Source organism: Schistocerca cancellata, chromosome 1 (assembly GCF_023864275.1).
Source record: "Schistocerca cancellata isolate TAMUIC-IGC-003103 chromosome 1, iqSchCanc2.1, whole genome shotgun sequence".
Classification (NCBI taxonomy): domain Eukaryota; kingdom Metazoa; phylum Arthropoda; class Insecta; order Orthoptera; family Acrididae; genus Schistocerca; species Schistocerca cancellata.
Window position 1 is genome coordinate 246,447,204 of NC_064626.1, and position 23,261 is coordinate 246,470,464.

Sequence of the window (23,261 nt, forward strand, 5' to 3'; positions counted from 1 at the left end):
ATTCATTTAGTCACATGTGGATAACCGCGTAAAAACCACATCCAGGCTGGCCGGCACGCCGACCTCCGTCTTTAATCCGCCGGGCGGATTCGAACGAGGGCTGGCGGACCTCCCCGTCCTGGAAGTGCCGCCTTAATACGCATGCCTATGCGGATCTGGTGGCGGGGGGTGGAGGATGTAGTGGGGGTGTCACGATCATTGTATGCATCAGCAAGAGAATGCATCCTGTCATACTGTCGTAAAGCAGCATTTGTGAAGGAATCAAGGAATCGTTTGTGGACAATAACTTTCCAGAAAGGGACTGGCTAGCTCAGAGTTCCGACCTGAACCCAAAGGAACATCTCTGAACTTGCAACGGTACTTTCGCGTTCTCGTCAACACAATATCAGAACGTTTAAGTTCTACCACTGTAAAGACGGAAGATCCGCGATTCGGAATGTCAGAACTGTGCAGTAAGTAGCGGCAGGAACACCACCACAGATTCACGCAGCACTGACACTCCAAACCATCGACTCTCGGAGAGAGATTTTAACCGTGTTCAACCCAATGGTAAAGTATCGAACTATTTTTCTCCGAATCATACAGTTTGGGGGAAAAGCAGTGAGAATAATTACTTTTGGAACCCTTTTATCAGACAAAGCCTGTTATAACAATAAACTGTTTCGCTTAATAAAACGGCCGTCAGCCCAAATCGGGCACAGTGTCTACACAAAAATATGAAATCAATTTTCGTCACTGAATAAATAACTACTTTCACTTACTACGGTCACTTGCCAGTAAGTACTATTAATCCCACTTTCTGTTACTTATGGAATTTATCACTATACTTCAGTCATTATTTAAAGAAGACACACATATGTTTCACCAAGGATACAAAAAAAAATATTAAACTTATAGCTTTCATTCATATGACCAAAACTATTATTTAACACGAGTAAATTTCATTTCTTTAGGACAGTTATCTGTTAACGTTTTACTAACACCAATATTTGTCTGGCCTCCTTTGACATGGAGAAGCAACACGAACAATTACTGTTAAGATTGTTGCAGTTAAACAATTATGTTACTTTACCTTCAGAAATACTATTGAAAACTTATGCTCATGGTCACGCAAAGCGATGGTCCTTAAACTGATACGTGCAAACTTTAGTATTTAATAATGATTTTCAAAATTTACTACCAAAACAGTACTACTGCCAGTAATTTACTATTATTCAAGCTTCAATAAACATCAGGATACTCGGAATAAATTCGTTTAGGTAAGGACCCTACTGAGGTAAGTGACGTAGGAAAATCACGGCTAAACACAAAGGTACATTTAACACTTATATTCCACTGATTGAAGATGGATGGTTCATACTGTGATACACTTCTAAATAAAGTACTTTGCCTGTTACTGATGTCGAAGGTGGCGTGAGGCGGTGCTGCTTAGTAACACTGCGCAGGTACGGCTCTTGATGTACATAGCTCTGTCTTCCTCTTGGTGGCGACGATAGAATTGCAAATTTCTTTATTGTTGTACTGCGCAAATATGTAGAACACGTCCGAGGCCAAAACCCAGTCTTGCAGGTAAATTCGGGGCCTCTAGTGCTTGACCAATGCAATGCGTGTTCACCACGACTATTTATGCCACTTGCGCGCCAATTCTCACTCGCGCGCCCCACCACCTTTTTTCCATTCCACCACAGAACGGAGTTCCGTTCTACCTATGATCCCTACACCTTTTCAATTTACACTTCTGCTTACAAAAAAAACTAAGTATGAACCATCTACAATTGCATGACAGCATATACATACAAAACTGAGATAAATAAATATTGCTTAATTATTTACAAAATATGTTTTAATACATTTATTCTACCTACGTCAAAGAGGTTATTTTAAACAGATAAACTACACTAAACAAAAGCTTACTCTCGTTATAGTATTTGCTTAATTTTTCAAAATTATTATGGAACAAAAAATTTTTAAAAATATACAATAGCATTACAGACTGAGAACGTCGACTTCACTCTAGATCCCGCATTCCAACATTACTAACTTCTCTGGTTTCGATTCTCGAAGAAGAATGGGCTGCCAAAAAATTCAAACACCTCGTTAAAAGTCTACCCAGCAGAGTTCAAAGCATCATAAAGGGGAAGAGTGGACACATATCGTATTATGTCCACTAATAGGCGTCAGCTTGCTTTTCGTCAAATACTGTAATTGTGTGTCTCGGTTGACGACTGCCGATCTCACTGTGGTGGTTCCGTGTGTTCCAGGTTTACTGCATGGCCGACTACGACATGAGCAGCATCGAGCACGAGGCGCTGCTGCTGGTGGTCACCTCGACTTTCGGCAACGGCGACCCGCCCGAGAACGGAGAGGTGAGCCTGCTACTGCTTCTGACTGTTACCAGCACTGCAGATAGCTGCCAACAGCTTCTCAATACACCAACGATGCTCAATTCTTACATAGTACTAATTCATATTGTAACATCCCCTTAGAAAAATTTATAAGTCACTGTGCTGGAAAACCTCTTACGTTATTTGATTTTCAAACAGCTGAGCAAAACTCAGCGTACTCAGACAGTTCTCTCTTTACTTATTCTGATCATCACTAAACTGAGACACAATATTTTTAGCGCAACGCAATCTGACTTTCAATAATCCCTACAAAAGAATGGCCCCGACTAACAGTAACCTATATCTTTCATGAATCATTTACCTCATAAAAATCTTCGTTAATCGAACTTCTGCAATACAGCGAGCGCCAATACTGCCAGCTAAATAAAAGATTCTAACTACCAAAGGCACTAACTACTGATAGGCATAGTTAGCAGATGAAAGATTTTGATAGAGAACAAAAAATGTATTTACCTTAATAATGTTCAAAAGTCATCCATCTTCACAAATTTCCTTTTTTCTGATGGACACACATCCAGACTGTCCGCTCTCAAAACTCTGCCATCTCTCTCCCCACAACCACCACTGCTGGCGGCTCACCTCCAACTGCACAACGCTACGCGCTGTTCACATCCAACTGTCCAACACTACAATAGCAAATATTCCAACAATGCAAAGCAGCCACAGATTGCAAACAGCACAGTCAGTGATTTTCATACAGAGCGCTACGTGGCGTTACCAACATAAAAACCTAAACAGCCTACTTACAGTATGTAGACCGACTTGTTGTGTCGTTTCTCTATCTAATCAAAGTTATCCGTTTATTTACTTGAAATATTAAACCCTCTGGATAACTCTTAATGACAGTTTCCATTCTTCAGAAGCTTTTCCGAATAGGTGGGCTATGGCAGCCTTTTCTTCATGAAGAGCTGCAGTGTTGGAAGATATCCCCGGTGGTCTTTGAAGCATGTGCAACAGTACTTTCCTAGGCAGCCCGTGTATATTGTTTAGTCATAGAGCTAGCGCCACACATCTACATATCAAAATTTGCAGGGAGCTGCTAAAACACGTTGATTTGATGTTTTGAAATGGATTACCTCTAAAATATCGACGACTCACGTTTCTGTATAAAGTAAAGAAAACGTGAAGACCTCCCTCTCTCTCTCTCTCTCTCTCTCTCTCTCTCTCTCTGTCACACGCACCCACACAGACGCACACACACGCACACACACACACACACACACACACACACACACACACACACACACACACACTCACATACACACATACAACGGAAAACGACGATGGTTTCTTTCTAGTTCCAAATAAAATGTTGTTTTACAAAAGCTGTATCTTAAATGTAAGATCCAGCGCAGATAGCGCTTTTACTGACACGGGGATGGTCTCAGACACGACCATCTACATCTACATCTACATCTACATTTATACTCCGCAAGCCACCCAACGGTGTGTGGCGGAGGGCACTTTACGTGCCACTGTCATCATCTCCCTTTCCTGTTCCAGTCGCGTATGGTTCGCGGGAAGAACGACTGTCTGAAAGCCTCTGTGCGCGCTCTAATCTCTCTAATTTTACATTCGTGATCTCCTCGGGAGGTATAAGTAGGGGGAAGCAATATATTCGATACCTCATCCAGAAACGCACCCTCTCGAAACCTGGCGAGCAAGCTACACCGCGATGCAGAGCGCCTCTCTTGCAGAGTCTGCCACTTGAGTTTGTTAAACATCTCCGTAACGCTATCACGGTTACCAAATAACCCTGTGACGAAACGCGCCGCTCTTCTTTGGATCTTCTCTATCTCCTCCGTCAACCCGATCTGGTACGGATCCCACACTGATGAGCAATACTCAAGTACAGGTCGAACGAGTGTTTTGTAAGCCACCTCCTTTGTTGATGGACTACATTTTCTAAGGACTCTCCCAATGAATCTCAACCTGGTACCCGCCTTACCAACTATTAATTTTATATGATCATTCCACTTCAAATCGTTCCGCACGCATACTCCCAGATATTTTACAGAAGTAACTGCTACCAGTGTTTGTTCCGCTATCATATAATCATACAATAAAGGATCCTTCTTTCTATGTATTCGCAATACATTACATTTGTCTATGTTAAGGGTCAGTTGCCACTCCCTGCACCAAGTGCCTATCCGCTGCAGATCTTCCTGCATTTCGCTACAATTTTCTAATGCTGCAACTTCTCTGTATACTACAGCATCATCCGCGAAAAGCCGCATGGAACTTCCGACACTATCTACTAGGTCATTTATATATATTGTGAAAAGCAATGGTCCCATAACACTCCCCTGTGGCACGCCAGAGGTTACTTTAACGTCTGTAGATGTCTCTCCATTGAGAACAACATGCTGTGTTCTGTTTGCTAAAAACTCTTCAATCCAGCCACACAGCTGGTCTGATATTCCGTAGGCTCTTACTTTGTTTATCAGACGACAGTGCGGAACTGTATCGAACGCCTTCCGGAAGTCAAGGAAAATGGCATCTACCTGGGAGCCTGTATCTAATATTTTCTGGGTTTCATGAACAAATAATGCGAGTTGGGTTTCACACGATCGCTGTTTCCGGAATCCATGTTGATTCCTACATAGTAGATTCTGAGTTTCCAAAAACGACATGATACTCGAGCAAAAGACATGTTCTAAAATTCTACAACAGATCGACGTCAGAGAGATAGGTCTATAGTTTTGCGCATCTGCTCGACGACCCTTCTTGAAGACTGGGACTACCTGTGCTCTTTTCCAATCATTTGGAACCTTCTGTTCCTCTAGAGACTTGCGGTACACGGCTGTTAGAAGGGGGGCAAGTTCTTTCGCATACTCTGTGTAGAATCGAATTGGTATCCCGTCCGGTTCGGCGCATATTTGACATGTTGGCGTGTACACATCTTGGCTCATACTCCTCCCCCTTTTGGGGGAAAAGCACCACTAAATACTGTAACTCTCAGTCGACTCAGATATAACGGGATCGATAGCTTACTGAAAATGATCATTTATCATCGTCGTATATGGGAGCCGGATTGCATATTTTCCTAGAAATCGAGGAAGCAATCTTTTGCATAACCGCTTATGTACGTACAAGTTTAAAGACTGTTCAATGGAAGTGCAACCAGCGTAATGATTGAGACATATGGCTGCGGAACAGGGGATCTGTGTTCAATTCCCCGATGCATTCTGAAGCTTTTTGACATTTGTATTAATTTTCGGTTTGAAAATGGTAGGAATAGGACGGTTAATAAGATGAGTAAATCAGTAATGGATAGTAACAAATTTCTCTATCGGATTGGATTACTGAAGAATAAAAAGTTTAATCCTGGTCGCTTTATAGTGCCTCTTTCACTCAGCCTGTTACATCTCCTCAATTTCTTTCGATACTGTCGTATAAACATTCTAGGTAAATACACTCGTGGCACCAAGAACGTCTAATGAATGCAGTCTTCCCGCAGTTACATCGTTCCTTCAGAAGTTTCGGTGAAAAACAGACTTGGTTTACATTTAAAAATATCTCTCTTTCTGGAAATTTTTATGGATACATCGCATACGATAATACTGCCTCAAAAATCGGTGTCGAAGGTTGATCATAAATTATGCCTTGAGTTGATACTTCATCCACGCAGTTCTGCAATTCCCGCTAGGTATCCAGAAGCAGACTGCAATTTTGAAGCCTGAAAATAATTCTTTTAATTTGGCGATAAAAATAAACTTCACATGGTGTGCAGTTTCACGGTATTACTTCTACTGCTAATCGATTGACCCTCATTATCTATAAACATGGTATCACAAATGACGATATTGTTTTGGTCCTCACCAGGAATCCAATATCGGACTAAACTTTTTATCAGCAACATATGATTTTAAAATGTTTCAAAATATGTTTTGTAAATTGAATTTGTCCATTTCCCGGATTAGGAGCAGGTGAGCTCTCCTGTTCCTGCCAGTTTAGATGTGGAAAAAATACAAAAGTTAATAGTGACGTTGAACATCGCCCATCCCTACTGTTAAATAGTGCTCCTGCTTTGGGTCTTGCCGGGCGATGGCACACCCTACTGAACATTTGCCTAAACAAAGATCGTCTAACATTCAGGTGCTAGCCTTGCTAATTGACATCTTTACGGCGTTGCTTTTTTATGTGAGTAAGTCTTTCTTCGGCCTAAAAAGTGTGAGACTACCACAAATGGGAAACGCTTCGACTTCTGTATCTGTATGGTAACTGTCGTACTTTCAGTAAAAGTTACTTTACTACAGTGGTGAAATCTTGTGCAGGGTTTGTTCCAACAAAATATATGTCAAAATAAGTAATGTTTCGTTCTACAGGTAAAGTTGTTTTAATAATACCAAAATAATTTGTGAACACATCTTTTGATAGAATGTAGGTTCGTCCTTAGATCCAAAACTCGGAGAATGACAAAGATTTTGAAACAGTGCAATGATAATATCTCAACCACTACAGGAGTTTTCCCTTTACCCAACATTTTCTAACGTTCTTCTTATTTCGATTTTGGTTCAGTATCTGTAACGAATTTTCAAACATCATGAATAAACGCTCATTAACGATAAAAAGCGAATCTCGTGGGCAGAATTTTTTTTCTCATCAGTCTTTTGACTGATCTGATGCGAACCACCAGGAATTCATCTTCTGTCCCAATCTCTTCTTTTCACAAGGGAACCTCCCCATCGCACCCCCCTCAGATTTAGTTATAAGTTGGCACAGTGGATAGGCCTTGAAAAACTGAACACAGGTCAATCGAGAAAACAGGAAGAAGTTGTGTGGAACTATGAGAAAATAAGCAAAATATACAAACTGAGTAGTCCATGAGCAAGATACGCAACATAAAGGACAATGTGAGTTGAGGAGCGCCGTGGTCCCGTGGTTAGCGTGAGCAGCTGCGGAATGACAGGTCCTTGGTTCAAGTCTTCCCTCGAGTGAAAAGCTTACTTTCTCTATTTTCGCAAAGTTATGATCTGTCCGTTCGTTCATTGACGTCTCTGTTCACTGTAACAAGTTTAGAGTCTGTGTTTTGCGACCGCACCGCAAAACCGTGCGATTAGTAGACGAAAGGACGTACCTCTCCAATGGGAACCGAAAACGTTTGATCGCAAGGTCATAGGTCAACCGATTCCTCCACAGGAAAACACGTGTGATATATTCTATACGACACTGGTGACGGCATGTGCGTCACATGGCAGGAATATGTTGTCGACGCTCCTAACTTGTACACTTGGCGAATGGGTAAAAAGGATCTTCTGCCTTGGCCGATTTAGGTTCTCTTGTGGATGTGATAATCACTCCCAAAAAGTGATGAAAACATAAGAGTTTGTCACATAAACTGCAAGAAATGAATGCAACAGTTTCACAGTCGCACAGTTTTCCCTGTGCTCTGTCAAAACATATGTTTTTAACGTTTTCAAATTTTTCCGTGTGTAGACCGTCAAATCCTGCATATGTCCAAGCAAATCAGAACATGTCCTGGAATTTTGGAGAGCGAAGTTGATTATGTGTGAGTGCCTGAACTTTGATAATTGACACATGATCACATAAACAATACTGCTCTGTGTACCTGTGCAGCTTCGCAAAATAACTGTCTGAAAATAAAAAATTAAACTTTTCACTCGAGGGAAGAGTTGAACCAAAGACCTCCCATTCCGCAGCTGCTCACGCTAACCACGGGACCACGGCGCTCCTCAGCTCACGCTATCCTTGATGTTGCCTGCCTTAGCATGAACTACTCAGTTTGTATATTTTGCTTATTTTTTTCATAATTCCACACAACTTCTTCCTGTTTTCTCGAGTGATCTGTATTCAGTTTTTCTAGGCCTATCCACTGTGCCAACTTATAACTAAATCTGAGGGGGGGGGGGGTTCCCTTGACAGAGTAGAACTTCTAACCTACGTCCTCAATTATTTGTTGGATGTATTCCAATCTCTGTCGTCCTCTACAGTTTTTGCCATTTACAGCTGCCTCTAGTACCATGGAAGTCATTCCCTCGTGTCTTAACACACGTCCTATCATCCTCTCCCTTCTCGATGTCAGTGTTTATCACATATTCCTTGCCTCTTCGATTCTGCGCAGAACCTTCTCATTGCTTACCTTATAAGTCCACCTGAATTTCAACATTTGACTGTAGCATCAACATCTCAGATGTTTCGATTACCTTCTGTTCCGGTTTTTCCACGGTGCATGATTCACTACTATTCAACGCTGTGCTCAAAACATACATCCTCAGAAATTTCTTCCTCAAATTAAGGCCTATGTTTGATAATAGGAGATTTCTCTTGCCCAGGAATGCCCTTTTCTCCAGTGGTAGTCTGCTTTTTGATGTCCTTCTTGCTCTGTCCATCATTGGTTATTCTGCTGCCTAGGCAGCAGAATTCCTTATCTTCATCTACATTGTGACCATCAATACTGATGTTAAGTTTCTCGCTATTTTCATTTCTATTCCTTTCATCTTTCTTCGATTTACTCTAGCGGGAGCGCCGTCACGTCCGTGAGACACACAGCTTGTCGATGCACCGCCAGTCATTTGCATGGAGACGCGTGCCGCGTGCGACACTCGCAGAGGACGCATCTTGTTCCGGGAGACCCTACAATTCTTCTTCACTTTCACTCACAAGGAGACGGCACGACCGTGGGGTCCCGCACTACCCGGAAAATCCCGGGAAAAATCGATCCAAAGTTTCTTAGGTGCCTTACAAGTACAGGGCTATTACAAATGATTGAAGCGATTTAATAAATTCACTGTAGCTCCATTCATTGACATATGGTCACGACACACTACAGATACGTAGGAAAACTCATAAAGTTTTGTTCGGCTGAAGCCGCACTTCAGGTTTCTGCCGCCAGAGCGCTCGAGAGCGCAGTGAGACAAAATGGCGACAGGAGCCGAGAAAGCGTATGTCGTGCTTGAAATGCACTCACATCAGTCAGTCATAACAGTGCAACGACACTTCAGGACGAAGTTCAACAAAGATCCACCAACTGCTAACTCCATTCGGCGATGGTATGCGCAGTTTAAAGCTTCTGGATGCCCCTGTAAGGGGAAATCAACGGGTCGGCCTGCAGTGAGCGAAGAAACGGTTGAATGCTTGCGGGCAAGTTTCACGCGTAGCCCGCGGAAAATTGGCTCATGCCAGAACTGGAGACCGACAGCGCCGACTTCATCTTTCAACAGGATGGTGCTCCACCGCATTTCCATCATGATGTTCGGCATTTCTTAAACAGGAGATTGGAAAACCGATGGATCGGTCGTGGTGGAGATCATGATCAGCAATTCATGTCATGGCCTCCACGCTCTCCCGACTTAACCCCATGCGATTTCTTTCTGTGGGGTTATGTGAAAGATTCAGTGTTTAAACCTCCTCTACCAAGAAACGTGCCAGAACTGCGAGCTCGCATCAACGATGCTTTCGAACTCATTGATGGGGACATGCTGCGCCGAGTGTGGGAGGAACTTGATTATCGGCTTGATGTCTGCCGAATCACTAAAGGGGCACATATCGAACATTTGTGAATGCCTAAAAAAACTTTTTGAGTTTTTGTATGTGTGTGCAAAGCATTGTGAAAATATCTCAAATAATAAAGTTATTGTAGAGCTGTGAAATCGCTTCAATCATTTGTAATAACCCTGTATACAATGTTAGTCCAGGGCCGAGCCGTCGTCTGGCCTAGATGGTTATCGCTCGGAACCTTACGCCAGATGTCTCGGGTTCGATTCCTACTCCGCACTTCTTTTTCTTCTGTTTCATTTTCTTTTGTTATTCCACCAATTATTCAAGAAGTTTCTCAAACCTACATTATTTTAGCTCAAGAACGTAAAGTTTTTCATTCACTGAAAAATAATCGTGCTCGTTGTTCTATTTCGTTTTATGGGGTTTTAAGGTTTAATGGGGCTTTGTAAGTGTCCCCTTGGGATTATAACGGTCATCTGCGCATAGGACTGTGCGCGGGCCGTGAGAAGTAAACGGCAGTTTGTTTTTCGATTTCGTCGTGAACAGACGTGCCTGTTTCCAATTTCAACGTATTATTCCGATCCGAGGTTAAAACATGTCGACTGAAGAAGTTGCTGGCTCGTCTGGAAAAGGAGAAGAAATTCCTGAAGAATCCATTCATAGTGATCTATCGAAATTACGATTGAAGGATGCAGTGGTGTATTATGAAAAGCTGTTGACGGAAAATAATTTATTCTGATTAAAATCCCAATGTTTCTCCTCATATACTTTACAATGAAAAATGGAAAACCCACCGCCATGAATTGTGTTGTTCGACAAAAAGAAAATAATTTTTATTCAATAATGTAACTAATTTGTCAAAGATAATGTAGGTTTGGGAAACTTTCTGAATAATTGGTGGAATAACAAACGAAAATGAAACATAAGGAAAAAAGTGCCGGACGAGGGATCGAACCCGAGACATCTGGCATAGAAGACCGAGCCCTAACCATCTAGGTCAGACGGCGGCTCGGCAATGCACTAACATTGTATACTCACAAGGCACCTAAGAAACTTTGGATCGATTTTTCACGAGATTTTCCGGGTAGTGCGGCCTAATATATTAACCACGTGAGGTATTAGGGGTCCTCTTTCACCACACAAAATTTCGGACAAATCCCCTCCCCCACGGTCGTGCCGTCTCCTTGTCAGAATAGAAATGCCATCAGTGAATCGTATCCCCGATATCCTTTCACCTTGAACTCCTATTCCACTCCTGAACTTTCTTTGAGTTCCATCGTTGCTTGTTGGATATATAAATTGAACACTAGGGGCAAAGACTACGTCCCTGTCTTACACCCTTTCTAATCAGAGCACTTCGTTCTTGGTTGTCCACTCTTATTATTCCCTCTTGGCTCTTGCACATATTCTGTCTCTCCCTATAGCTTACCCCGGTTTTCCTCAGAATTTCGAACATCTTGCACCATTTTACATTGTCGAGCGCTTTTTCCAAGTCGACAAATTCTATGAACGTGTCTTGATTTATCTTCAGTATTGCTTCTATTAACAACCTCAACGTCAGAATTGCCTCTCTGGTGCCTTTACCTTTATTAAAGCCAAACTGATCGTCATTTAAAACATCTTCAGTTTTCTTTTCCATTCTTCTGTATATTATTCTTGTAAGCAACTTGGATGCATGAGCTGTTAAGCTGATTGTGCGATTGTTGTTGTTGTGGTCTTCAGTCCTGAGACTGATTTGATGCAGCTCTCCATGCTACCCTACCCTGTGCAACTTTCTTCATCTCCCAGTACTTACTGCAACCTACATCCTTCTGAATCTGCTTAGTGTATTCATCTCTTGGTCTCCCTCTACGATTTTTACCATCTACGTTACCCTCCAATACTAAATTTGTGATCCCTTGATGCCTCAGAACATGTCCTACCAACCGGTCCCTTCTTCTCGTCAAGTTGTGCCACAAACTCCTCTTCTCCCCAATTCTATTCAATACCTCCTCATTAGTTATGTGATCTACCCATCTAATCTTCAGCATTCTTCTGTAGCACCACATTTCGAAAGCTTCTATTCTCTTCCTGTCCAAACTATTTATCGTCCATGTTCCACTTCCATACATGGCTACACTCCATACGAATACTTTCAGAAACGACTTCCTGACACTTAAATCTATACTCGATGTTAACAAATTTCTCTTCTTCAGAAACGCTTTCCATGCCATTGCCAGTCTACATTTTATATCTTCTCTACTTCGACCATCATCAGTTATTTTGCTCCCCAAATAGCAAAACTCCTTTACTACTTTAAGTGTCTCATTTCCTAATCTAATTCCCTCAGCATCACCCGACTTAATTCGACTACATTCCATTATCCTCGTTTTGCTTTTGTTGATGTTCATCTTATATCCTCCTTTCAAGACACTGTCCATTCCGCTCAACTGCTCTTCCAAGTCCTTTGCTGTCTCTGACAGAATTACAATGTCATCGGCGAACCTCAAAGTTTTTATTTCTTCTCCATGGATTTTAATACCTACTCCGAATTTATCTTTTGTTTCCTTTACTGCTTGCTCAATATACAGATTGAATAACATCAGGGAGAGGCTACAATCCTGTCTCACTCCCTTCCCAACCACTGCTTCCCTTTCATGCGGCCTCGACTCCTATAACTGCCATTTGGTTTCTGTACAAATTGTAAATAGCCTTTCGCTCCCTGTATTTTACCATTGCCACCTTTAGAATTTGAAAGAGAGTATTCCAGCCAACATTGTCAAAAGCTTTCTCTAAGTCTACAAATGCTAGAAACGTAGGTTTGCCTTTCCTTAATCTTTCTTCTAAGATAAGTCGTAAGGTCAAAAAAAAAATGGTTCAAATGGCTCTGAGCACTATGGGACTCAACATCTTAGGTCATAAGTCCCCTAGAACTTAGAACTACTTAAACCTAACTAACCTAGAGACATCACACACACCCATGCCCGAGGCAGGATTCTAACCTGCGACCGTAGCAGTCCCGCGGTTCCGGACTGCAGCGCCAGAACCGCTAGACCACCGCGGCCGGCTCGTAAGGTCAGTATTGTCTCACGTGTTGCAATATTTCTACGGAATCCAAACTGATCTTCCCCGAGGTCGGCTTCTACCAGTTTTTCCATACATATGTAAAGAATTCGTGTTAGTATTTTGCAGCTGTGACTTATTAAACTGATAGTTCGGTAATTTTCGCATCTGTCAACACCTGCTTTCTTTGGGATTGGAATTATTATATTCTTCTTGAAGTCTGAGGGTATTTCGCCTGTCTCATACATCTTGCTCACCAGATGGTAGAGTTTTGTCAGGACTGGCTCTCCCAAGGCTATCAGTAGTTTTAATGGAATGTTGTCTACTCCGGGGGCCTTGTTTCGACTTAGGTCTTTCAGTGCTCTGTCAAACTCTTCACGCAGTATCATATCAGCCATTTCATCTTCATCTACATCCTCTTCCATTTCCCTAATATTGTCGTCAAGTACATCGCCCTTGTATAGACCCTCTATATACTCCTTCCACCTTTCTGCTTTCCCTTCTTTGGTTAGAACTGGGTTTCCATCTGAGCTCTTGATATTCATACAAGTTGTTCTCTTTTCTCCAAATTGTGCGATAGTTCCCGCAATTGCCAGCTCTTGCAGTCTTCATAATAGTGTGACAATATTTTTCTGAAAGTCATATGTTATGTCGCCAGACTCATACAATCTACATTACAACGTGAATAGTCGTTTTGTTGCCACTTGCCCCAATGATTTTAGGGATGCAAATGGAATGTTACCTACCTCTTGTGCCTTATTTGATTTTAAGTCCTCCAAAGCCCTCTTAAATTCTGATTTTATACTGGATCCCCTGTCACCTTTAAATCGACTCCTCTTTCTTCTTCTATCACATCAGACAAATCTACCCTCTCACAGAGGTCTCCAATGTGCTCTTTTCACCTATCCGGTTTCTCCTCTGCATTTAACAGCGAAATTCCTTTTGCAGTCTTAATCTTACCACCCTTGCTTTTAACTTCACCGAATGTTGTTTTGCTCTCTGATATGCTGAGTCAGTCCTTCCGACAATCATATCTTTTTCGATTTCTTCACATTTTTCATGCAGCCATTTCGTATTAGCTTCCCAGCACTTCCTATTTATTTCATTCCTCAGCGACTTGTATTTCTTCTCCTGTTACCCATGATTTCTCTGCCGTTACCTTCTTTGTACCTACGTTTTTCTTTACAACTTCAGTCACTTCCGTTTTTGGCAACGACCTTGGCGCAGTGGATACACCGGTTCCCATGAGATCATCGAAGTTAAGCGCTGTCGGGTGTGGTCGACACTTGGATGGGTGACCATCCAGGCCGCCATGCGCTGTTGCCATTTTTCTGGGTGCACTCAGCCTCGTGATGCCAATTGCGGAGCTACGCTACCGAATAGTAGCGGCTTCGGTCAAGAATACCATCTTACGACCGGGAGAGCGGTGTGCTGACCCCACGCCCTCCTATCTGCATCCTCCACCAAGGATGACACGGCGGTCGGATGGTCCTGCTAGGCCAGTCGTGGCCTGAAGACGAAGTGAGTGACTTCCCTTTTTAGATATGTCCATTCCTCTTCAACAATACTGCCTACTGAGCTATGCCTTATTGCTGCATCTATAGCCTTAAGGAACTTCGAGAGTCTCTCATCATTCCTTAGTACATCCGTATCCCACTTCTTTGCGTATTGCTTCTTCCTGACTAATCTCTTAAACCTCAGCCTACTCTCCATCACTGCTACATTGTGATCTGAGTCTGTGTCTGCTCCTGGGTACGCCTTACAATCCAGTACCTGATTTCGGAATCTCTGTCCGGCTGTGATGTAATCTTACTGAAATCTTCCTGTATCACCTTGCGTTTTGCAAGTATACCTCTTCCTCTTGTGATTCTTGAACAGAATATTCGCTATCACTAGCTGAAATTTATTACAGAACTCAATTAATCTTTCTGCTCACTCATTCCTTGTCCCACTTCCATATTCTTCTGTAACCTTTTCCTCAATTCCTTCCCCTACAACTGCATTCCAGTCTCCCGTGACTATTAGATTTCCGTCTCCCTTTACGTACGGCGTTACCCTTTCAATATCGTCATATGCTCTCTCTCTCTCTTCATCTTCAGCTTAAGACGTCGGCATGTATACCTTAACTATCGTCGTCGGTTTTGGTTTGTTGTCAATTCTGATAACCACCACCCTATCACTGAACTGTTGACAGTAACACCTCTATGCCTTACCTTCCTATTCATAACGAATCCTACTCCCGTTGTACCAATTCCTGCTGCTGTTCATATTATCCTATACTCATCTGACCAGAAATCATTGTCTTCTTTTCATTTCATTTCACTGACCCCTGCTATATCTAGACTGAGCCATTGCATTTCCGTTGTCAGTTTCTCTAATTTGCCCACCACGTTCAAGCTTCTGACATTCCAAGCCCCGACTCATAGAACGTTACCCTTTCGTTGGTTATTCAGTCTTTTCCTCATGGTCACCTCCCACTTGGCAGCCCCCTCCCGGAGATCCGAATGGGGGACTATTCCGGAATCTTTTGCCAATCATGACACTTTTCAACTACAGGCCACATGCCCTATGGATACGATTTATGTGCCTTTAATGCAGTGGTTTCCATCGCCTTCTGCGTTCTCATGCCGTTGATCATTGCCGATTCTTCCACCTTTAGGGGTAATTTCCCACCGCAAAGCCTAAAGAGTGCCCTGAATATCTGTCCGCTTTGCCGCCCACTTTGACGAAGCCTTTGGCAGAATGAGGGTCACTTCTTATGCCGTAAGCCTTCGGCCACCAATGTTGATTATTAATCAGAATTTAAGCGGTGGCGGCCTTTCAACCCGGGACTGAGTACATTTTGACTGCTAATCAAATTTCTTATAAAATATAATAAAACATTTCATATGTGTTGTTGACCAATCGTGAGAAAACTAAACGCTCTTCTTGCCAAATGTGCATTTAGTCTTCTGCTTCTATAGATCCTGTGATTTAACTGACTCAAATTGCAACAGAAAAGAATTCACTGAAGAGATGTAAACCTTCAATTTGTAAAATGAAAGGTCAATAGAGTGTTTCAAACTGTTAGTTACCCTTTCACGTGAGTAAATGGAGAAAAACGATAACCATCGCATTAATAGTGAGAATTTCAGAGAAATTACGTTAACTCTACAACTGTACTACTACACATACACTCCTGGAAATGGAAAAAAGAACACATTGACACCGGTGTGTCAGACCCACCATACTTGCTCCGGACACTGCGAGAGGGCTGTACAAGCAATGATCACACGCACGGCACTGCGGACACACCAGGAACCGCGGTGTTGGCCGTCGAATGGCGCTAGCTGCGCAGCATTTGTGCACCGCCGCCGTCAGTGTCAGCCAGTTTGCCGTGGCATACGGAGCTCCATCGCAGTTTTTAACACTGGTAGCATGCCGCGACAGCGTGGACGTGAACCGTATGTGCAGTTGACGGACTTTGAGCGAGGGCGTATAGTGGGCATGCGGGAGGCCGGGTGGACGTACCGCCGAATTGCTCAACACGTGCGGCGTGAGGTCTCCACAGTACATCGATGTTGTCACCAGTGGTCGGCGGAAGGTGCACGTGCCCGTCGACCTGGGACCGGACCGCAGCGACGCACGGATGCACGCCAAGACCGTAGGATCCTACGCAGTGCCGTAGGGGACCGCACCGCCACTTCCCAGCAAATTAGGGACACTGTTGCTCCTGGGGTATCGGCGAGGACCATTCGCAACCGTCTCCATGAAGCTGGGCTACGGTCCCGCACACCATTAGGCCGTCTTCCGCTCACGCCCCAACATCGTGCAGCCCGCCTCCAGTGGTGTCGCGACAGGCGTGAATGGAGGGACGAATGGAGACGTGTCGTCTTCAGCGATGAGAGTCGCTTCTGCCCTGGTGCCAATGATGGTCGTATGCGTGTTTGGCGCCGTGCAGGTGAGCGCCACAATCAGGACTGCATACGACCGAGGCACACAGGTCCAACACCCGGCATCATGGTGTGGGGAGCGATCTCCTACACTGGCCGTACACCACTGGTGATCGTCGAGGGGACACTGAATAGTGCACGGTACATCCAAACCGTCATCGAACCCATCGTGCTACCATTCCTAGACCGGCAAGGGAACTTGCTGTTCCAAAAGGACAATGCACGTCCGCATGTATCCCGTGCCACCCAACGTGCTCTAGAAGGTGTAAGTCAACTACCCTGGCCAGCAAGATCTCCGGATCTGTCCCCCATTGAGCATGTTTGGGACTGGATGAAGCGTCGTCTCACGCGGTCTGCACGTCCAGCACGAACGCTGGTCCAACTGAGGCGCCATGTGGAAATGGCATAGCAAGCCGTTCCACAGGACAACATCCAGCATCTCTACGATCGTCTCCATGGGAGAATAGCAGCCTGCATTGCTGCGAAAGGTGGATATACACTGTACCAGTGCCGACATTGTGCATGCTCTGTTGCCTGTGTCTATGTGCCTGTGGTTCTGTCAGTGTGATCATGTGATGTATCTGACCCCAGGAATGTATCAATAAAGTTTCCCCTTCCTGGGACAATGAATTCACGGTGTTCTTATTTCAATTTCCAGGAGTGTATAATACTTGCAACAACTCATTCGGTAGTTGAAATCAATGCTCTATTTTCATAGATGAGAAGCTGTAACCGACACCTTGAATTCGCGTAGTGCGTAAGGACAAAAGCTCGGCTTTTTGTCCTCCGTCAACATCTAGTTGATTTTAAACCAATATATCTAGGTAACTACGGTTCCTCAGCCTTCCCGCCATATCCAGTGTACAAACCCAGCTACGCCCAAAGCACTGTGGTGGATACGTAATCCAGAGATTGTCGCTTTCAAACCGCTATTTATGCATTAATTTTAGGAGCGAGTCCTGCATGTAACTGGGAGACTAAGACGATTATATCCTCCAGGAAGCAGTACTTAGTCGCCACTGGCCGCAGCTTCACGTCCGCTGTATCTGAACTCCGATGGCTTATGAATAATGTAAGCAATATCCTCATGTCGAGCTCCGCCAGCAATTTACATTTTACTCTCACTCGTTTAGAATCCAGATCTACGTTGTACGTGAAACAGGTGCATGCTATTTTACAAATCGTGTGAATGAAGAAAATGTATACTTTTAGGCCTAGTCTTTTTGGAGTTACCGCTCGTGATATTTAAGGACACTTCGAGACCGCTAACTAATTTGGGCGGAAGCTGAATATTTCACGGTTTCTCGCTTCATGATACCAATAAATCACATTTTTATTGCATGGATACCATTCGCTTCACAGTTAATCAAAGAAATTAATATTTTATACTTAAAAAACACTAGATGCAGGAGAACCGGAACATAAGAGAATCGAAGCATTTGAGGTGTGATGCTACAAACGAATGTTGAAAATTAGATACATTGATAAGGTAAGGAAAGAGGATGTTCTGTGCAGAATCGGAGAGGAAAGGAATATGTGGGAAACTCTAACAAGGAGAAGGTTCAGGATGATAGGACATCTGTTAAGACATCTGGGAATGGCTTCCATAGTACTAGAGGCAGCTGGAGAGGAAGACAGAGTGCGAAATACATCCAGCAAATAATTTAGGACTTAGGTTGCAAGTTCTAATCGGAGATGAAGTGGTTGGCACAGGAGAGGAATTCGTGACGGGCCGCATCAAACCAGTTAGAAGACTGGTAACTCACAACAAGGTTTAAACAGAACGTTTGAGAAATCTAATGACGTTCTAAGCGAGGAAAGGAGAATCCTGTAATTGAGGAAAGTTATCGTTTCAATCGCGGAATAATCAAACACGCGTGTCGTCTTGAAATACAGCGCTTGTATTGTTTAACTCGCAGCTTCGATTGAGGAACTGCAATGCAAGTTAAGAACAGTACTTATATCGCAAAAGAAAAGGAACAAGTATTAAAACTTCATCCTAGTAGCTCAAAGAAGAGAACAAAAAAATGGTTCAAATGGCTCTGAGCACTATGGGACTCAACATCTTAGGTCATAAGTCCCCTAGAACTTAGAACTACTTAAACCTAACTAACCTAAGGACATCACACACACCCATGCCCGAGGCAGGATTCGAACCTGCGACCGTAGCAGTCCCGCGGTTCCGGACTGCAGCGCCAGAACCGCTAGACCACCGCGGCCGGCTAAAGAAGAGAACACTTAGAAGAACTACTAGACAGACTATACAGACGGATGATTATTAAATTCATTTCGTGGAGAAAGAAATATGAGAAGTGTGAGAGGACAAATGATGATAAAAATCTCCGCGATAATGTAACAAAAGTGAAGAAAATTGTTCCCACGAAGAAACCGTGCTCTATACTGTCGGTGCACATAAATATCTAACGCGTTAGCTCATTGGTCTTTCACATGCATCTTGAATTGAGTGAGAAGTTTATGAAAACTGAACCAGGTGAAAGGTGAACAATAAAAAACTGGGCAGTTGTAGATACAACTCATTAGAAATTATTTGAAAACGTGGCGTTTCTGACCAGCTTGCGGGCGTGCTTACGACTTAATCGGTCGCTAATAAACTCTGCCTGGCGCAGAGAAATTTTGGAATGCAGACTTATAATAGATAAGACTACTAAATTCCAGCTCCTACAGGAAAACTTTGAGTCTCCAGCGCCATTACAACGCAGAAAACTAAGGACAGTAGGCACCAATAATACTATAAATTAACAGTTAGATTGCGGAAAGAACATACATATTGTTATCAGCATGAATACATTTCCACTCATGATATAGTCGGGAAATGCCGGCAGAGTTTCTGTTGTTGTTATAGTTGTTGTTGTGGTCTTCAGTTCAGAGATTGGTCTGATGCAGCTCTCAATGATACTCTATCCTTGCAAGGCTCTTCATCTCTGAGCAACTACTACAATCTACATCCTTCTTAAACTTCTTATTGTATTCTTCTCTTGGTGTTTCTCTAACATTTTTACCCACCATGCTTCCCTCCAGTACTAAATTGGCGATCCCTTGATGCCTCAGAACGTGTCCTACCAACGTGTCATCTTATATCCTCCTTTCAAGAAACTGTCCATTCCGATCAACTGGTCTTCCAGGTCTTTTACTGTCTCTGACGTAATTAGAATGTCGTCGGCAAACCTCAAAATTTTTATCTCTTCGCCATGGAATGTAATTCCTACTCCAATTTTTTTTCTTTTGTTTCCTTTACTGCTTGCTGAATAACATTGAGGATAGGCTACAATCCTGTCTCACTCCCTTCTCAACCACTGCTTCCCTTTCGTGCCCCTCGACTTTTATAACTGCCTTCGGGTTTCTGTACAAATTGTAAATAGCCTTTCAATGGTTCAAATGGCTCTGAGCACTATGGGACTTAACATCTATGGTCATCAGTCCCCTAGAACTTAGAACTACTTAAACATAACTAACCTAAGGACATCACACAACACCCAGTCAAAATAGCCTTTCGTTCCCTGTATTTTACCCCTGCCACATTTAGAATTTGAAAGAAAGTGTTCCAGTCATCATTGTCAAAAGCTTTCTCTAAATCTACAATTGCTATGTACGTAGGTTTGCCTTTCCTTAACCTATCTTCTAAAATGTGTCGTAGGGTCAGTATTGCCTTTTCTACGGAATCCAAATTGATCTTCCCAAGGTCGGCTTCTACCAGTTTTTCTATTCGTCTGTAAAGAATTCGCGTTAGTATTTTGCAGCCGTGACTGATAGTTCGTTAATTTTCACACCTGTCAACACCTGCTTTCTTTGAGATACGAATTACTGTATTCTTCTTGAAGTCTGAGGGTATTTCGCCTGTTTAATATATCTTGCTCACCAGATGGAAGAGTTTTGTCATGGCTGGCTCTCCCAAGGCTATCAGTATGTCTAATGGAATTTTATCTACTCCTGGGGAAATTTTTCGACTTAGGTCTTTCAGGGCTCTGTCAAATTCTTCACGCAGTATCATATCTTCCAGTTTCTAAGGAAATATTTTTATGAAATTAGACATCTTGTTACGTTTGAACATGGATTACTAGAACGCTCGTAGAATCAAACTTAACCGAATATCAGCCCAGATTTGTGATTGGAATCAGGGTATCCTTTCAAATAGAACTCTACACGTCGCTCTCAACGCAAGAAAGTGGACAGATGAGCCCCTTAAAGCCCAAGTGGTGTAACTCTACTTTTTTTAGGGTTCTGTACCTCAGTTGGTAAAAACGGAACACTTGTAGCAGTACTTTGTTGTCCGTCTGTCTGTTCGTTTGTTACGACCGCTTTCTCTCATGGACAGATAGAGATTTTAATTTAAAATGTATGTCACATACTAAGGTCCACGGTTCCTTGGCGATGTAAATAATTTAACCTTATAAATTAATACAATCAGAAGATACGGCCGTACACGTCGCATATTTTGATACTCACAGTCTCACTGGTCGAACCCTATAGAACTGCTGTCGTGAAACTGCGGCCCGCCACATAAACACTTCCTTTGGGCTGCATATGATGCAGGGACGAGAGAGGCAATTCTGAAGTTACGGCTAATAATGGAAGCAAGGCTAAAGAAAAATCAAGACACTTTCATAGGATTTGTCGACCTGGAAAAAGCGTTCGACAATATAAAATGGTGCAAGCTGTTCGAGATTCTGAAAAAAGTAGGGGTAAGCTATAGGTAGAGACGGGTCATATACAATATGTACAACAACCAAGAGGGAATAATAAGAGTGGACGATCAAGAACGAAGTGCTCGTATTAAGAAGGGTGTAAGACAAGCCTGTAGCCTTTCGCCCCTACTCTTCAATCTGTACATCGAGGAAGCAGTGATGGAAATAAAAGAAAGGTTCAGGAGTGGAATTAAAATACAAGGTGAAAGGATATCAATGATACGATTCGCTGATGACATTGCTATCCTGAGTGAAAGTGAAGAAGAATTAAATGATCTGCTGAACGGAATGAACAGTCTAATGAGTACACAGTATGGTTTGACAGTAAATCGGAGAAAGACGAAGGTAATGAGAAATAGTAGAAATGAGAACAGCGAGAAACTTAACATCAGGATTGATGGTCACGAAGTCAATGAAGTTAAGGAATTCTGCTACCTAGGCAGTAAAATAACAATGACGGACGGAGCAAGGAGGACATCAAAAGCAGACTCGCTGTGGCAAAAAAGGCATTTCTGGCCAAGAGAAGTCTACTGATATCAAATACCGGCTTTAATTTGAGGAAGAAATTTCTGAGGATGTACGTCTGGAGTACAGCATTGTATGGTAGTGAAACATGGACTGTGGGAAAACCGGAACAGAAGAGAATCGAAGCATTTGAGATGTGGTGCTATAGACGAATGTTGAAAATTAGGTGGACTGATAAGGAATGAGGAGGTTCTACGCAGAATCGGAGAGGAAAGGAATATGTGGAAAACACTGATAAGGAGAAGGGACAGGATGATAGGACATCTGCTAAGACATGAGGGAATGACTTCCATGGTACTAGAGGGAGCTGTAGAGGGCAAACACTGTAGAGGAAGACAGAGATTGGAATACGTCAAGCAAATAATTGAGGACGTAGGTTGCAAGTGCTTCTCTGAGATGAAGAGGTTAGCACAGGAAAGGAATTCGGGGCGGGCCGTATCAAACCAGTCAGTAGACTGATGACCAAAAAAAAAAAAATGCTTCTAGCGACTAACATCAGATTCTGGGAACGTCAACTAACGTTAAGAGTTTATAAAGGTGTGTTTTTCTTGATCAGTAACAAACAAAAATACTTACAGAAACAATAATATTTTAAGATGCGCTTGATGTTGAAAAGCCGGCCGCGGTGGCCGTGCGGTTCTGGCGCTGTAGTCCGGAACCGCGGGACTGCTACGGTCGCAGGTTCGAATCCTGCCTCGGGTATGGGTGTGTGTGATGTCCTTAGGTTAGTTAGGTTTAAGTAGTTCTAAGTTCTAGGGGACTTATGACCTACGATGTTGAGTCCCATAGTGCTCAGAGCCATTTGAACCATTTGATGTTGAAAATCGCTCTAAGCACTATGGGACTTAACATCTGAGGTCATCAGTCCCCTAGACTTAGAACTACTTAAACCTAACTAGCCTAAGGACAGCACAGACGTCCATGCCCCAGGCAGGATTCGAACCTGCGACCGTAGCAGCAGCGCGGTTCCGGACTGAACCGCCTAGAACCGCTCGGCCACAGCGGCCGGCGCTTGATATTGACGTTGGTGTATTCGGCCGCGAACTAAGTAAAGTTTGACGCTTACGTCAGGTAAAGTATGGTATCTAAAACGGCCACTGCGGGGATAGTGGAAGTGAGAGACTCCTATGGGATAAATGTCAGGGGAAGTAACATGGATTCGTGAATGCACAATCTAGAGACGGTTATCTTCA

The 23,261-nt window shown here is 43.1% G+C and overlaps 1 protein-coding gene across 1 annotated transcript in view; it reads left to right on the forward strand.

The window, feature by feature from the left end:
* Positions 1–23,261, forward strand: part of LOC126170151 (nitric oxide synthase, salivary gland) — a 718,067-nt gene that overhangs the window by 593,002 nt on the left and 101,804 nt on the right. Inside the window, exon 12 of the mRNA XM_049920700.1 lies at positions 2,262–2,366. Within this exon, the coding sequence (XP_049776657.1) occupies positions 2,262–2,366 (105 nt within the window). The remainder of the gene's footprint in view (positions 1–2,261; positions 2,367–23,261) is intronic.